Source organism: Peromyscus eremicus, chromosome 11 (assembly GCF_949786415.1).
Source record: "Peromyscus eremicus chromosome 11, PerEre_H2_v1, whole genome shotgun sequence".
Taxonomy (NCBI): Eukaryota; Metazoa; Chordata; class Mammalia; order Rodentia; family Cricetidae; genus Peromyscus; species Peromyscus eremicus.
The window spans coordinates 8865387-8884212 of NC_081427.1; the positions used below are offsets into that span (position 1 = coordinate 8865387).

The window sequence follows — 18826 nt, forward strand, 5'->3', positions numbered from 1 at the left end:
TTTTTTCAAGAGCATCCATGGTTCTAAATGAAGATTTAAGATGGGACTTGGGGCAACTGTCCAAGGCTCTACAAAAATATATGATTTTGAGTTTTGGTGGCTCAGAGAGCAACGTCAGGTGATGCTTTCTTCTTGTTCTCTTGTGAGGGCCTCAAGGCAGGTCTATCACCATGGGAGGAGAGGGTGGAAGGAACCAGGAGCAGGATAGGATTCCAGTTACTCTTTATGAGGCTCTGTCTCAGGGATCCAGCCAGGAGCTATAGCTGTTTCTTCTGAAGACAACACCCCAAGAACCAGTCACATCCCATCTCCAAAGGTGCCCCCACCTTTCTACATCTCCAGAGTGTGGACCAAGCTTCCTGCACATGACCGTAGGGACACAGCTCACATGTAACCACAGCAAGACCTCAGGACTGAGGATGAGAAGTCAGGAAGGGCAGAGAAGAAACAACTGACATTTAAAGGCGAAACGGCTATTGGCTAGGTAAGTACCACTCAGTAAATGCTAACAAAGAACTTAAGGCGAAGCATGGTAGTATATGCTAAATTCCCAACACTCAGGAGGCAGAGGCAAGATCACCACAAGCATATACTAGGCTGGCTTGGATGACAGAGGAAGATCCTGCCTCAAAAACATCAAAAGAAAAATGAAAGGAAATTAAATGAACCAACACCTAGGACTCTGTGGCCTATTCATTGGTAGGCTGGTTGTTACATGCTATTTCAGGAGGGCTGTTTACAATCTTACCATAGGACCCTACACATCCTCTTGATACGGTCAAATGGAAATGGTCTGCAGAAGACTTGGGGTGTGGGTCAAAGGTCAGGAGTGGCCCTATAACCTAACTAAACATAACTTACAAAAAGTAAGGAAAATAAACTGTGCACAGGGTCAGGGATACAGCTTAGTGGTTGACCTCAGGTCTAGCATGTAGAAGGCCTGGGTTTGACCCAGTGCTGACAAAGAAAGCAAGACTCAGTTTGGTATTTATGGAGACCTGGATCCAGCACTCTCATTGGATTCCAAAAATCTATATGCATTAAAATCCTGATACAAAATAATACAGACTTTTCCTCTGGTACTATCACTGAATTCATATGACAGTGTAGTACTGTGTTAGGGTCAATTGGGTTCATGTCACTCCCTTCTGCTGGGTTAAGAGTTACTGCATGTCAGGAGCTGGGGTGGGGATCTCTGTGTCCCAGGTCACTCCCTGGCACACTGCTGTCACTTAGCAAAGGCTCATGGGATCAAAGTGCTAAAAGGCAGACGTATCACAGGAAGTGATTTCTTTAATGGGAATAAAGATCCAGGAGTGGCTGAGAAGAACAAGAGTGCTAATTACTCACACAGGAAACCCTGAAACTTCTGTGACATCACAGACATGGGCAGCTATTTGGGTGTATTGTCCTTATTCTCCGGGAACCGTGGATGCATGAACATGGAAACTCCTTGAAACCTTTTGTTCATGGAGTCTTCGATGAATTTATTTTACCACTTTGGATGACCACTATATTCCTCCCGCAGTCCAAAGAGACTATCTGTGTGGCATGATATGCCATCCCATTAGAATGAGAATGGCACTAGCTTACTGCTTCCTGTAGGTCAGAAGTTTAGTTAAAAATAAAGTTTGTTACATGCAAATGGGTTTTGCCTTATAGCTCATGTAACACACTCAGAAATGTGGGAAATCACCAACTCTGGTTGCATCCTGACTTGGCTACAACATACTTTTCCTAAACCTAACAACCATCCAGAAGCAGAAGCAGTAGGGGTGGAGCTTCTCTGTGCATGGAGAAGTATGGGGTGTCACCCTGATCTGACCTCACCTTATTCAGGGTCATATCCCAGACCTTAAACGTAGCCGGAGGCCTCATGAAAAGGTCTCATGGCATGTAGTGGCCCAAATTCTCCATCGTCTTTATCATCAAAGGTGCCAAACACACCTAGATTGGCTATGCCCTCATCTTTGAATCAAATGTCATGAAGATGCAATGATGCAGCTGTAATTTAGAATTTCATCTGCAGAGCTGAACACGTCTCCACTGGTTACTCTGCAATGGAATCTGCTGCTCCTCCTTCCACAGGCTTTTTTTTTTTTTTTTCTTATTAATGACCATGGGCCTTGCAAATAGAAGAAGGCAAAAAGAGGAAGATCACTTTCATAGATGCAGGTAACTGAGATAGATAACCAGGCGCAGAAGGTTGGGAGTACCTCCAGTGTTGGTACTGGAAGAGTTACAGCTCTTCAGGCAGAGCGGGGCCTCCGAAGGATAATAGAATCGAAGAAGTCATAAAAGGATGCTACAACAGGGAGTTTTGGAGAAGTGTAAATCTGGCTTATGATAGAGACTATCCAGAGAAATCATGCCGAAGGTTCATATGTCATGTGGTGGGGGCAAAGTGTTCAGAGGATTCCTGTTCTGTTTGTAAGCATGTGAAGATATTCATAGGAGCTGCCTATGAGCCTTACTCTACACACAATAACACAAATAAAGATGTCCTCTAATGTCAGGGCTGAGGTACGGATATTTGTAAGATGGTTATCATTAATCCTCATTGACATGCTTTTGTTCCTTCTTAGCAGAGACCTGTCTACTTCTAGAGACTGACCAACTGTGGGAGAAACTGCAGGTCAGTGACAGCCCAGCTGAAGCCACTCTGAACATTGTAGCTTTGAAATAGAGATTATTTGAATTAGGCATGTTCAACAAACCCTTTTGCTCCTATCCCATAATTAACCCACCTGGTAGAAATGTCCAACTTTAATATAAACCTTCCCTAAGAGCACAGGTTGACTTTAGAAGAACGTCTATCCTGTTTAGTACCTCCTTTCCTAGAAGTCAATCAAGGTGTATAGACGACTCTAAGAAGACTACATAGATTCCTTTGTGGTGCTATGTGGCGATTTGTTTTTTTAATGTACTAGAAAAATTATAGGTACTTATGATTTTTTTATCATTTGAAAAACATTAAGTAAAGAAGGCCTTGTTAAGGAAATATTTCTAAGGAATTATGGAGTGTTGAAATCATACAAAAGAATTAAGGGGAAAAAAAACTCAGAATAAAAGTAGTTACTGGTGGTATTTAATTACGTTCCTATACATTTGTCACAGAATCTCCCCAAGCAATTGCTTGGTTATTTTACATGTAAAATGTCACGTTTATTTATTATTATTTATTATAAACCATTGTTTTCAGTGAAGACATGGTTTTGGTTGAGATGCAACTCTGTTTTGTTCTAGATGTAAGACAGCAAGTTAACTTGGCTAGAGTTGTGGAAAGCACCTCTTGAATCACTCTCCTTTAGCTTTCTATTTGCCATGCCAACATCTGTCTTGGAAGACAGTCTGGTCCTCAGGAAATAGCCATGAGGGTTACAGGAAGAAGTCCCTGCACCAGGAGCTCTACAGGAGGGGAAGGGACTGACCTTAGGCACCCAGTGGCATTGCGCAGCACCTGTGATGAATGCAGCTGTATTTTCCGATCGTCCTGAAGAGGTGAATTTTCCCAGCCCGAGTGAGGGATAATCACTGCGTTGGTCAACACTGCCAGGGCATCCTGGATGATTGGCATTTTGAGTGCATCACATGATGAGAGGTTCCAAAGGACTCCTGTAAGACACATATAAAAAGAGCCACTGAGTGGTACCACTCTTTTTCATCTCAACCAGTTTTCCTTACTGGAGATAACAGCATTGGCAGGAAGGAGTAAATAGTATGGGCTGGGCCAGCAAGATGGCTTAGTAGGTAAGGATGCTTGCTGTCAAGGTTGATGACCTGGCTTCAATGACTAGGACCCAGACTCTTGTAAGTTGTTCTATGACATCCTCATGTATGCTATGGCATGTACACACACACACACACACACACACACACACACACTGCATAAATATAAAGCACATGAGTTTTATAGCCTGTCCTCAACAGTTAACGAAGAGGTCACGAATTTGAAAGGGAACATGGTCAGTAGATAGATGGAAGGGTTTGAAGGGAGGAAAGAGAAAAGGAGAAATGATTATATTATGATCTTAAAAAAATAAAAAAATATTTTTAAAAAGGGAGCAACAGAGAGTTGGAGATTGAGTATATCAGTAATTAATAAAGACAAGAACAAAGGCAAAAATGTTGACCACACAGAATGTTTTGGGTTTTAAAATAGGAATTACCTAAAACAAAACTAATTCTAGATGAGATCATAGCCTCTATGCTATGTCACCATTTAAAAATGCTTTTAAAATAATTGTCCTATTTTATTTTTTGTTCTGTATAATAGACATAAAAGAAAAGGGAAACCTCTGTGCTTAAGCTGGAAAAAATACCAGTGGGATGCAGAGACAAGACTGACTTGCTCTTCATAAAGCAACTTCCAGATTACTTGTTAAAGGGGCTTGTCCTTTTAAGCAGATGGAATATCATCTCATCTATTGTGTTAGATGAGCACAACATTGTTCTTGACAGTTTTTTATTAATTCTTGCATTCCACATGCTCTACCAAATATAGCCATTGATAACACAAATCTGATTGTTAATTACAGGAGCGGCTATACAGTTGTATAAAAAGTACTTTAGAGATAAACTTTCAACTATCTTCAGAACTAGAATTTACTGAGAATTTGATTTACATGAAGGCATTTTTCTGGCATATATAAATCAGCCCTTTAGTGCAGGGTATCGCTTGAGGACAGGTCTGGTTTGCCTGTTTCTACAAACACAGATGTATTTAAACCAGCCATTTCTGCCCATTGACACAATTATCTCTGCTTCTGTCCACAAAAAACTTGTCATCCTGTCTTTTCCAGAAAAGTGTTTACCCAACCTTCTTTTAAGGTATCAATGATTTTCCATATGCTTTGTGTATGACTTTTATTCTCATTATTCTCCTACAATTGAGTATACAAAACATTCAATGGTAAACAATAAGTGCAGAAAATATGTTTTGAGTGGGACTGATTTGTGATACTAGAAATATTAACATATTATGTCATTTTGAAAAATAAGATAAAGTTGTTCATTCATTCATGATGAAATCTTTTATTAAATTCTGATCACTGAAATAATCAAAATGTGTACCAGCATTCATTTGTAGTGTCACAATGTTATTTTATAGCAAAATAATAGATGTTTCAGTTTTAAAAAGAATATTAAAAGTAAATTATATTTAATCTCAGTATTTGAGGATACCTTTTCAGAAAAAGCCATGTTAAAGCACTGGTGTGCACTGTATGTAAACAATGGAGAAAGACGATAATAAGCATTTTCATTACCAGCTCCTGATAGAAAATACTAACACATACAAATTGAAGTCTGAAAGTGAGAGTTTTAAAATGTGGGTGACGTTTCACAGCCAAACATAACTAAATAGTAAAACATATACTTTTTTTTACATGTAAGGAATGTATGAGTCCAAAGCCATTATGTGATAACAGTAACTAATTTTTGCTATTTTTAAAGACTAAAAGAGAGTTAGGAGGAAGAAGTGAACATCCAAGGAAAGTGTAAGGACTAATCTAATATTTTACAAGACGAGAGAAGATGAAGGAGATGTCTTCATTGGACTACTCTGTCTCCTTCACCTTTCTTGCCAATTTATTTGTTGATTTAAACTAGTTCAGACTTGAGCACGGGGTGATCCCTCGGTTCACATTCAGTCCACCTTTCTACATTGATGCTGTTGTGGGTTACAGTCCAGTGAACTTAGCAAAGCCCTTGGGCTGCATCTCCAAGTCTTCAATGTAGCTTCACGAGTATCTGAGACCTACAGTCCACCTCCTGAAAGGAGGACCATGACTCACAACCGTGGTGTGAAGTGAAGGGTGGGGAAAGTGGGTGCAATGGCACAGCTCTTCTGGGAGAAACCCAGACAACTACTTGAGGGGTGCCCTCAACATTGGAGTTTGGGTTTATCTGAATATAGATAGAAGTGTGAAGGTTGAATCAGCACTTTCTGGAGACAGTTGGCACAATAGTTGATATATTGAGAGATGTCAAAATTAGACAAGAGTTGGGTCTACAGCTGTCCTGACAAAAACACATGGGGTGGGGGAGAAGACACTGGAGGGAAAGAGATTTGAGATTCATGTAGATAATTAAGTGTCCTCCTCTCTCAGTAAACGAGAACTGGATTTTGCTCAAATTCTCCAGTCCTTCCTTTCCTCCTTTCTTCTACGGTGGTTTAGGACATGACCACAGATTGATTGATAGTCCCTACAAAGTGGGGGCAGCCAAAGCCTGAGCACAGGAGAGAAAGGTGGACTCAATGACTTCTTGTGGCCAACGGAGCAGCATGGTGGTCTGTGAGAGCCCACACTAGACTGTAGTGCACAGCACTGTGGCTTTTTTTTTTTTCCATATTTCCCTCTGGGGCTGTTTGCTGGCAGTGCAGCCTGCTGTCACGCCACAGGACCCACAGGCAGCCCACAGACAGGCTGCTGTGGTGAAGAGGGAAGCCTGCATCAAACAAATCACATGACCGCACCACTCTGCAAGCAGGTCCTCCAGGTCCACCCAAGTCTACGGAGACTTGAATCTTGCAGAGCCAGGGTTATACAATGGGGCTGCTCCTGGATCCCTGACCCTTAGACATTGTGTGAGATACGTGTTTGCTGTTTCTAGCTCTTAAACTCTGGGGTTTTGTCTGTTATAGCTCCTTCCCTTCACACCCTGCTGTCTCTCTCCATCCCTTTCATGTCTGTTCCCTTTGTCCAATGGGCTTGCCTCACTTTGGATTTCTACTCTTCCCTCAAGTTGCTTCTCAGTTTACCAAGATGCATCTGTCCTCGTATTCCTTCCCAGCCATGAGAAGATAGGAGGCACTTGTTCAAGTGTTGGAAGGATGCAGAACACACACTCAGCATTCAGCGTCTGTAGCACACAGAATGTGCTCTAGCACCCAGGAGGCGCTGGCCAGGTAGTTACCGCAAAATAGCAGAGTGAGTAACTGCAGGATACGACCCTGCAGGATGCCGGGGACACTGAGCATCAAGCTTTTCTAAAGCATTACAGTGCTAGCAAGATGATATAAGGAACTGAAAGAATAAAATAGCAGATGCAAGACAAATAATAAATCCAGGTGCGAATATAAAAATGCTATTTAAATGGCATTATATGCCCCGAATCTACAGACATTCTACTTGTAGCTGCCAGAGAAATATTTATACCTCTGAAAAACAGTAATCAATTTAGCGCTAGGAGTTTCATCTCTTGCAGTTGATTTGGGCAGTTTCATTATATTAACTTACCAATAATTTTAAATTACCCAGGGTGATACCAACTTGTAACATACAGAAAAAAATGTAGCAGAAACTGAATTCACAAAGCACCCATTAGAAGTTAAATTAAAAAAAAAAGATGTAATCGGTAACTGGGGAATTTTAATTTACATGATGAAGGTACGATAATTTATTTCTGATAGTAATCTGTAATAAAATTGTTTTTGTGGAATGTTCCATTAGTTACATCATCCAGTAGCATCTTTTTATCAGTATAAAGTTATTACTGTTCCAAATATAATCGACAGTTGGTTCAGTTGAGAAGAAATTTAAATAACTAATGATGTATACTAAATATATTTAAGTGATACTTTATTTTTATTTCAGGCAAAAGATGGCTCTTTTTCTTGAGATTATCATATTCATGAGCAGTAATTGGTTTATTAAAATTTCTTTAATAAGGTCTTAATTACTTTCATTTGATCCTTTATTTTGTTTTAATAGGGGGTAATTGTGGTTTTTTTTTTAACCTGAAAGAGATGACTATCTCTGTGTAAAAAATGAACAAAACTCACACTTTAATAACAGCAAGTCTCAAACATGGCCTCCTGGCTGAATAAGGCCTTATTCCATCCTCCATTTGCTTTAAGCTATTTTGATTTTTACTATAAAACTTAAGGAAGAATTCTAACAAATGGTAGGGCCCTAAAACATGCCCAGAAGTCTAGGCTTAATTTCTTTTAAATGTTTTAAAACTATTTATTTAAAATTAATCAGTTTATGAAAAATTAATGTGTGCGTTTATGAGGATTTAGTTCAAGGAACACTTTCATTTAGTTAATTTTGAGAGTGACAGTCTGTGTACCTGAGGAAGGCAGTGGAAAAATAAATGGGATCAAAACCTTTTTTTATTAAATTAAAAAAAAATAGGCCTATAAGCCAGTTATGGTGGTACACAACTTTAATCCCAACACTCAGGGGGAAGAGGTAGGGAAATTTCCATAAGCTCTAGGCTCTCCTGGTCTACATAGTCTACATCTCAGACAAGGCTATATGGTGATGCCTTGTCTCAAATACAACCACAAAAAAATGTATCTTTATTGTATGTGTTTGGGTGTTTTGGCTGCATGTACGTCTGTGCACTATAGTCACACAGTCCCCACAGAGGCCAGGAGATGGAGTCAGATCCTTTGAACCTGGAGTTAACAGTAGTTGTGAGCCACTGTGTAGGTGCTGGGACTCAAATTCAGTTCTTTGGAGAGAGCAGCCTGTGCTCTCTACTACTAAGTCACCTCTCTGGCCTCAAAACAGTTTATTTTGTGATAAAATCAGAGTTGGGCTTAGTGAGGTAATTTGGAGTGAGCTAAGAAACCTATTGCTTCCTTTCCTGCCTTAAGCCTTGATTCATTCATACCTATAGTTTTGAGTGGGACTGAGCTGTTGATTTAACTCTGGGTCTAGGAGCCCCTGAACTCTTGTTGGGTTGTCTGTAGGTACACTGTGTACATCTGGATATTTGTGCTCACATCCATAGTGCTCACATATCCCAAATGTGCAGTTAAGATGCAAAGGCCTCAAGGTGTGCATGAGAATTGTATACCATAGTGAGAGTCTTTCTTGATGCAACACACACACACACACACACACACACACACACACACACACACACACACACACACCACTTTTGCAATATTGTTTAATAAAAGCATTTATCTCAACTTTATGCTCACATTTACCATAATGATACTTATAACCAGGTTCAATTCCTTAGGCCCAGACCCTTCAAGTTTTCTTTCAGGAGTGCCAGGGGCTGAGGAAGCAGAATAAAGAAGTCTAAGTTCTCCTTAATCTTCCCAAAGATTAAACCTCCTTGCTGTCTGCAGTGGGGTGGAATGAAGGTTAAGCCTCTTGGAATTTCAGCTCATGGAAGCATTTAGAGCTAGTTATGAGAGGAGAGAAGGAGGCTGTGGGGAGTGGTTCACGTGGGGGTGAAGAGGAAGCCAAACAGGACCGTCACCAGCATCACCACACACCCTCATCCTACAACTGCTGTATATGGCTTCTGATCCAAACAACGGATCATTTTAAGTAACCACAGACAGATAGAGGCTGAGATTAAACTAAGTTAGCTTTTGCTTGTTTTCAAATAAAATCAGTCAGTCAGTCAGTCAGTCAGTCAGTCAGTCTGCATGTCCATCCATCACTGAATTATTTGCAGAATGGATGAAGAATGATTCTGACCTCTGTTGGCATACAGAATATGGCAGTCATATTCTGGTCTGAGAGGACAAAATCTACCTGGTTCCCATGAGACATTTTAATTGCTAAGATTCTAAAACAACTTTCTGTAAAGATGCAGCCATCCAAATGAACATCTCTTGTTCTAAAGCCAGAACTGATTCCACCAATGAACTCATGCTCAAATTTCTTCACCAACTACATTGACTGAAAGTTGGGCCTAAGCTTGAAAGGTTAATATAGGGAAGAGACCTAAATGCATCTAAATTTTTGATTAATCATTTAGTAATCTATCTTCATTTTAAAAAAGATTTACTTTTTTGAAATTTTTATGTATATCTGTATATATATGTATGTGCCCATGTGTGTGTCTCTGCCTGGAGAGGTCAGAAGAAGATGCCTTGAAAACTGGCTGCTCCAGAGCTAGAGTTTGTTTATCAACACCCTCTCTGTATTGTGCCACCACCAGAAACTCTGCCCCAGAACAATATCCACCTTTAATCATGCAGCAATGAGGCCAACGTGTGTGTGTGTGTGTGTGTGTGTGTGTGTGTGTGTGTGTGTGTGTGTTGCATATGTGGTGCGTGTTTGTGTGGTGCACACATGTGAGTGTGTGGGTGTGCATAACTGTGCATGTACATCTGGAGGTCAGAACAGAACATTGGGTGTCTTCCTTTTTTACTTCCCACCCATCTTGCCTTAAGATAGGGTCTCTATCTGAACTAGAAACTCATTAGTTTGACTAGGCTAGCTGGCCAGCAAGCTCTCAGCATCCACTTGTCTCTCCTGTCCCAATGCTGGGTTACAGGCATGTGTAGCTGTGTTCAGCCCCTTATGTAGGTGCCGGAGATTCGAATTCATGTCCTTCTGCTTGCACAGCGAGCACTCTTATTCACTCAGTTATGGCCCCAGCCTCCAAGAACCTGATTAAGACCCCATACAACTCTCTTTGATATAATTTCTTCATGATTAAGACTATCAGCATCATGACCATAAGTCTAATAAACTTAGTTGTGTTTATCAACAATTTTTTTTGCTTATTTGGGACATTTGGCAAATCACATGAATGGCTGAGAATGTGCAGACTCTTAGCTTTGGCTAACATGGAGTCTATGAGTTCTTAAATGCACAGGGGGATCCTTTAACTATAGAGATCATATTTGAGTGCGGAGTAATGGGTAAGCTATTTGCAGCTCCATTAGTGTCACACCCCAGGGCTGACAGAGCCTCACATGTTGGCAGTACCTCTCATAGCTACTCAAGACTTCTAGTCCCAGTGAGAAGAAACTAGAGCAAAGCTATGTAACGTTTATACAAATAGGATGCCGGCCGTCTTGGGGTTTCTGTGATATACCACGTACAGAACTGCAGCCTATTATTGCGCTGTTGGTACAGGCATCAGATTTTGAACGTTTCATAGCTTAGCATCCCAGTGCTGTGGTTTGGACTTGCTTTGTTTCCTGGTGGTTCACTTGCAAAGGTTTGGGCTTCAGTGTGGAGGTCAGCATTTTAAAAGGTGGAATCTGTAGGAAGTGCTTTGATCAATGTCGGTATGGCCTAGGAAGGTATCCTGGGACTTGGTCTTTCTGGCTTCCTGAATTGCCCTGTAAAGTCTTACTTCTGTATGAAAGCTCACTATGATGATGGCTATGCCCAGGCTAGATAAATGGGGATGTCAGATTTCTTTTTTACTTTTAGTCTTCACAACTACGAACTAAATATGCATTTTTCATTATAAAGTTATATAGATTCAGGTGCTATGTGGTTAGGGTATTGAAAAATGAACTAATGCACTCTTGGAAGAGTGCAACTGGGAACAACAATTGGGTCCATTTTTAGGAATATCCTTGTTCCTATGACTTCAAACAAGGAAGTATTTATGACATTATGTAGCAGAATAAAAAGACTAACAAAGACTGAAGTTGATATTTCAGTTCTCACAAGCAATTAAGAAATAGCCTCTGGTGGGTCTGCAATAGGTATTCACAGGAAAGTTATTGAACCACACAAATCCTAATGTGTAAATTATCACACAGATGGCTGCTTAAGGTATCCAAAATAAGAACACATTGAAAAATCATTGAAGATCAAAACATAAATTCACACACCTGGGGACACCTGATTTTTGATAAATAAGCCAGAAATATACACAGAAAAAAGACAGCATCTTCAACAAATGTAACTGGTCAAACTGGATGGCTATATGTAAAGAAATCCAAATAGATCCATACTTAGCATTCTGCACAAATTTCAACTCAAAATATATCAAAGACCTCATCATAAAACCAGATACACTGAATCTGATAGAAGAGAAAGTGAGGATTAGCCTTGAACTTATTGGCACAGGAGAAGACTTCCTGAACAGAACACAATTAGTATAGGCACTAAGATAAACAATAAGTGGGATCTCATGAAACTGAAAAGCTTCTGTATGGCAAATGATACTGTCATTCAGATAATGTGGCAGTCTACAGAATGGTAAAAGACTTTCAGTAACTACACATTTGATAGAGAGTTAATATCCAAGATGTATAAAGAATATAAAAAACCAGATATCAAAAAAATAACTGAATTTAAAAATGGGGTATAGATCTAAACAGAGAATTCCTCAAAGATGATAATCAAATGGCTGAGAGACACTTAAAAAAATGTTCAATACCCTTGGTCATCAGGAAAATGCAAATCCAAGTTACTTTGAGATTTCATCTTCCACCTGTGAGAATGGCTAAGATAAATCAAACAAATGACAACTCATACTGGCAAGGGTGTGAATTAAGGGGGAACACTCATCCATTGCTGGTGAGAGTGCAAACTCATATAGCCACTATGGAAATCAATGTGGAGGTTCCTCAGAAAGATGGAGTTGATCTACCACAAGATCCATCTCAATCACACTTGGCCATATATCCAAAAGATGCTTCATCCTGCCACAGAGTCCTTGTTCAACCATATTCATTGCTACTCTGTTTATAATATCCAGAAACTGGAAACAACCTAGGTAGCCCTCAACTGATAAATGGATAAAGAAAATGTGGTACATTTACACAATAGACAATTACTCAGACGTTAAAAAAAAAATCATGAAATTCATAGGCAAATGGACGGAACTACAAAATAATCATCCCAAGTGAGGTAACCCAGACCCAGAAAGACAAATATAATACATACTTGTTTATATGTGTATATTAATTAGCCGTTAAGTCAATGATAACCAAGTTGCAATCTGTAGAATCACAGAGCTTAGGTATAGAGTAAGGGGCTGGAGGGTGGGGACAGATAGATCTCCCTAGAAAAGGGAAATAGAATAGTTATGGATGGATGGGGGGAGCTGAAGCAGGAGGATCAAGTGGGGAAGGTGTGGGAAGAGGGAGATGAGGGATAAAATATTGGGAGAGACAGTTAAATTTAAGGGCCATTGAGGGGTAGTACGAAAATACAACACAGTAGAAGCTTTATAAATTATATACATACATTAAAGGGATGTAAATAAAACTGCAAATAATGGGGGAGACAGAGCCCTAACTGGCCATCTCTTGTCACCAAATGAAGCTTCCAGTACAGGGATTCAGTTATACCTAGTTGAGTGTTGTTCAAAGGGATCCCATTGGAACCCCCAAACAACCTATGCTGTTGCCAGGACTACAGGTTGCTCTCCACCAACTGACAGCAAGACCCCATTGTTGAAGACACCACCTACACAACTCATAGAACATGGAGAAGTCGAGCCAGTACCTATACAGAGCCTTCACCCCTATGTGCTAGCATCTTTGTTAAGGAAGGTACTCTGCATGGTGCTGAAGAAGAAATGTAAACACCAACTCAGCCACAAGTCCCATGATCTACAATGATATCCTCCATACTAGTGCAATGGTGGTGCAAAGCCTGTGGAGTAACCAACCAACATCTGAGTTGACTTAAGGCCCACTCCATCATATGGAACCCATACTCAAAACTACTTGGGTGACCAAGAACCTGAGACTACATAGCCAGAGACCTAGGGTAAAACCGAATACTACTGTTCCTAAAAACAACAAAAACAAAAACTCAAATGACTCATAATGTCATTCTGCCATACTCATAGTTCAGTGCCTTAGAACACTCAGCCCTAAATGGGATGTCTCCATCAAATTCTTCCTCTCAGAGTGCGGGGAATCCTGAGGAAAGGGAGGCACAGTATCGTGTGTGTGTGTGTGTGTGTGTGTGTGTGTGTGTGTGTGTGTGTGTGCGCGCGCACGTGTGCATGTGTGTGTGTGTGTGTGTGTGTGATAGTTTCCAGTTTAGTGTTTTTATGGGATTCCAGTGTATGTGAATGAGTGATTCTCTGGATTTATATCTGTTTCGTGTGCTCTTTTTGCCCTCTTTTCCTTGTGTTTGTTTTATCCTAGTCCAATGTATTAGTTTTTGTTTTATCTTATTATATTTTATTATTATCATCCCTTAAAAACCTGTTCATATTCTAATGAGATACAGAAGGGGGCTGATTCCAGACAGGAGAGGAGTAGAAAGGAACTGGGAAGAATAAGAGAGAAAGAAGGAAAACCATAATTAGGACATATTAGATGAGAAAAAAAGCTATTTGCAGTAAAAAAGGAAAATAAAGAAAAACGATTGTTAAAATGGTCAAACAATCTCACATTTTGAGTTCTTATTATTCTCTAGGGACTTGGCCAAGTACCTCCTATACACTGACTCATGAAAGCTTCCACCAATTGCCTTTGACAGGTAAGAAAACTCAGAGGAAGAGAAGTTGAGTCCCCTGTCCAAAGTCATTCCACTTGTAGGTGAGAAAGAAGGCCAGATGCGATAGGATGCACGTGAGTAATCAGACAAATGTCAGGTTCATGGATCTGAACCTTGAGTTAAAGAGGTGATGTAGTCTGCCATCTTTTGGAACAGAATGAATGCATGAACTCAGGAGGCTAAGCTGTTCTCAGCTTTTCTCCACTTTCTGTTTAGCCTTAGGTCACATAGTTTGAGGAATTTCAAGAAGAAATAATGAACATTCAGAGCTGTGAAATTTCTTCTGCTAATAACTTTTTTTTGCAAACATTTAATTCTATTATCTCTACTGTTAAAAAAAAAACAAACAAACAAACCCAAAAACCAAAGCTACAGCAACACAATCATAGTCTTCCATGGTGGAATGCTGAACAAATACAAGATGGGATGAGAAGTAACCTCACACTAAATCCCCATCACCATAACTATACACTGTAATTATGTCAAAATCATCCCTGTTTTCAGGGATGTTTTCAGTTAAATAAGAACTATAAGATACTATGCTCTACTGTAAACCTGCAACATTTCAAAACTCTGACTATAACCTAGGAAAGAAGTACAGCTGGGGGTGTCATTTGCATATTTATGCCCAGCGATTAAAGAATTTAGAAAAATTTCTCGAGGAGAAGTTACAAGTTAGAGAGCTGAAATATAAACGCTGACTCCCACTCTCCAAACTCTACTGCCCCTTCGAGACACTCTTGGCAGTGGTTACAACCATTAAGACAGCTATCATCACTGCTGATCACCCTCGAATTTATGTTTCTCAGTTTCTCTTTAACAAATGCAGGTTTCTCGGAAGTGTTCTTCCCACTCACCAGACAGTTGGGGACACTTCTGTTCTTTGTGCCATGTTTGATGGCTTTAATTTTTCAGTGGATAATTTATGAATATCTACAAACACAAGGCATTGTTAGTCTGTTAGTCACTCTGAAGAACATACAGTCAATGAAGCAGAGGCCATGTATGGAGATAAAAAAATAAAGCATGTGCACGTGCTCGGTGACAACTTGAAACTGACTTTAAAGGGTCTTACATAAAATTCAGGAGCCATCAGAGAAAGCACGACAGGAATATACAGGTAAGAAACATGTCCATGGAAGGAAATAAAAATATAAGGCTCAATGGCAAGGGTGGACCATGAGATGACCCTTGATTACAGAATTACCCAGGAAAGGACAGAGACATTCAGGTGAAAAGAAAGACAGAGCAGAGGCTTGCAGTTATGAATGGGTAAGAGTCGTAGTGTCTGAAGGCTTAAGTGCATGGTAGATGTCAACTAAAATGTTGAATCTCAACTATCCAAAAGATACCTATCATTTGGGCAATTACAATCATATACTAGAATAGTAGTTAACCTCTCCATCATGAGGAAATTCAGAAAAGACCCACTTAATTTCCATCTCTAAGGGAAATGGACTGCGGACTGAGTGGGTACCACCATTATTTAAATTTATTTTTATTGTATGTGTACAAGTGTTTTGTCTGCATGTATCTATATGCACCATTTGGGTGCTTGGTGCTCACAGGGCTAGAGAAGGGCATTATTGAATCCCCTAGGACTGGAGTGACAGTCACAGGGCAGTTATGCTGCTTTAGAGTTCCAAGATCGGGATGTCAAAACAGACTCTAAGAGTTACCCCATAGAAATACCATCTGACTCAGGAGTTAACAGTAAGGTCTATAGGGGAAGAGGTGTGAAGTGCTCTCCACTTGATGCGCCACATGCTGTGAGACTATCAATAAAAATGTATCTCCACTTTGAGAACATGCACAGATATTATGTGTAGACCCCAGGCAAATTCCTGTGCTTTTGTGATTTGCTCTCTGTCTAAACTGGCAGGAAAATAACCATCCAAGGCACCGTGTTTTCACTGTATGGCACCCTGATGTCTAATGCTATCTACAATCTTCTAAAGGCAAGATTCGTACACAAAAATGGATATGGTTTTAGGATGGGAGCTAGTTGGTAAGAGGGGAGTTAGCAAGAGTTAGTTGGGGAGGGGAAGGAGAGGCTAGTGAGTCCTGCACATAATCACAATACGTTCTACACAATGGTTAAACGGTTTTTAAAAAGGATGCCATTATGTCCTGATGTGGAACTCCACAGAACTTATGGCCTTCCTGAGTGCAGTGGGGTTCAGCCAATAGAAGGATCTGAGTAAATTCAGAGTATATGGAGGGGGACAGCAGGGAAGCTGTGCCAACTCCTTAGTTAGACACTTGGAGCTGAGAGTCTTTCTAGTGATGGCCTCATCTTTCTATGGGCCCCTGTCTTCCCAGGCTCTGCAAACACTCTTTCCTCTGATTCAGGAGACACAAACTGTCTGACCAGCCCTAAATCAGCCCAGATCATATTCCTGGAAGAAGATCCCTTCATTTTCTGGCAAATTCAAGCTTATTTGCCTTCCCCCCACTTTTCTCTCTACAGGGCCTGTGGTGAAAACCTGGGAGGAAAGGCACATCCTCTAAAGGTGTACTGTAAGTGCAGTAAAGGGTTGTCAAGCAGACGACTATCCAGATTAATGTCTGGTTTTGTTTATTTAAAATGCCAGGCAGGGTGCGCACCTCTAATCCCAGCACTCAGGAGGCAGAGGCAGGTGGATCTCTGTGAGTTCAAGGCCAGCCTGGTCTACAAAGTGAGTTCCTGAACAGCCAGGGCTATTACACAGAGAAACTCTGTCGTAAAAAACAAAACAAAACAAAAAGCTTTTTATTACATTTATTTATAGTGGAGTGTGAATGAGTGCGTGTGAGTGTGTGTGTGTGTGTGTGTGTGTGTGTGTGTGTGTGTGTGTGCATCACAGTGCATACTGGATTTGGAGGTCAGGAGACAATGTGTAGGAGTAGATTCTCTCCTTCCATCATTCCGGTTCCAGAGATTAAACTCAAGTCATCAGACATGGAAGCAAGCACACTAATCTGCTGAGCCATCTTGATAGCCCTTAGGTTTGGTTTACAAAGTTTGATTTCTCCATGCACATCATTTGTACAAAGTGAAGGACTGGCCACTTAGCACTAAGGGTTTTTTTTTTGTTGTTGTTGTTGTTGAGCAAACATTTTTGAGTAACGATTACGTGTAACAGTCTGGGATTTTCTTTCTTTTTATTTCCAGATTTTATTTTATTAATTAATATGTTCTTTTGAATTTTTATACATATCTAAATACATTCTAAAGACTCTTTAAATACATTTTTTAAGATAAAGGTCTCGTAACATACAACTTAGCATTTTGAAGTACACAGTTTGGTAGCATTAATACACTCATAACAGTGGGCAGGTATCACGGCTCCCTAAAAAAGCATGCTTCCCCTTCAATGCCCTAGCAAAATGCTTGGTGTATGGAGGCCCTGCTCTGGAAGTGCTTATGTGTTCTTAAAAGGTTAGAAGTGCTGGGCGGTGGTGGCGCACACCTTTAATTCCAGCACTCGGGAGGCAGAGCCAGGCGGATCTCTGTGAGTTTGAGGCCAGCCTGGTCTACAGAGCAAGATCCAGGACAGGCACCAAAACTACACAGAGAAACCCTGTCTCGAAAAACAACAACAACAAGAAGAAAGTTACAAGTAAGGAAACCAAGTTGTAGGTCACATTGTGATTCCCCTGGAGAAACACTTCAGTCAGCTGTGGAGTCCGAATGTCTAGCTAGACTAAAGGTGTGAGGAGGGAAGTCAGACACTTGGGCTTGGAAGACAGGAAGAAAGAGACCTGGCAGGAAACTGTGGGTTCCAGGTTGGGATGCTTTCAATTTAAGATGCCAGTTAGCTATTCGGGAGTAATAGCAGGAGGCAGCTGCTGGGCCAGTCAGCAGCACATCACTAAAGATAGAAACACAGAGGCCTCAGCATTTAGGTGGCATTTAGAGCACGGGGTGGAATGAAATCACAGAAATAGAGTTCAGATGAAGCACCAGCAGCCCAGGGCCGGTCCTTAGCAAGCCGACATTTAAAAGGCTAATATTGAAGGCAGTTTGGCTTCAGAAGAAAGGCATTATAGAAGTTTTAGCTTGACAACTTGTTAGCTTTGCAGGAGTATGGGTCTGAGATCTCAGCTGACACTTCTGTTAACAACTGCTCAGACTTTTTTAAAATATAAAGGCAATCTGAAAGTATAGGTCTCCTTGTAATGTGTGTGTGGGGGGGATTGGTGTGTATCTGTGTATGTGAGTGTATGTGTATATGGTGTGTATGTGTGTGGTGTTGGTATGTGTGTGTATGCTGTTGGTGTATATATATGTGTGAGTGTATGCGTGTATGGTATGTGTGTGGTATTGGTGTGTGTCTCTGTGTGTGTGTGTATGTATGTATGTTTGTGGTATTAGTATGTGTGAGTGTATGTGTGTGTGGTGTTGGTATGTGTTTGTGTGGTGTGTCTGAGTGTGTGTGTGTGTGGTGTGTGTGTGTGTGTGTGTGTGTGTGTGTGTGTGTGTGTGTGTGTGGTGTGAATGTATGTGTGGTACTGGTGTGCTCTTTTGTTTGCATTGTGATTGTGTACTCGGTGTGTATGTGCCTGGTGCATGTGGCTGCTCCAGCATGTGGAGACAGAGGCAGACACCACTGTCTCTGGAGGCGTGCTACCTTTATTTTTTAAGGCGGGGACTC

At 40.6% G+C, this 18826-nt stretch overlaps 1 protein-coding gene across 1 annotated transcript in view; it reads right to left on the reverse strand.

Moving 5' to 3' along the window:
• The window catches only part of Ctnnd2 (catenin delta 2), a 413610-nt gene that overhangs the window by 176396 nt on the left and 218388 nt on the right, over positions 1-18826 (reverse strand). Inside the window, exon 9 of the mRNA XM_059276731.1 lies at positions 3432-3615. Coding sequence (XP_059132714.1) covers positions 3432-3615 — 184 coding nt within the window. The remainder of the gene's footprint in view (positions 1-3431; positions 3616-18826) is intronic.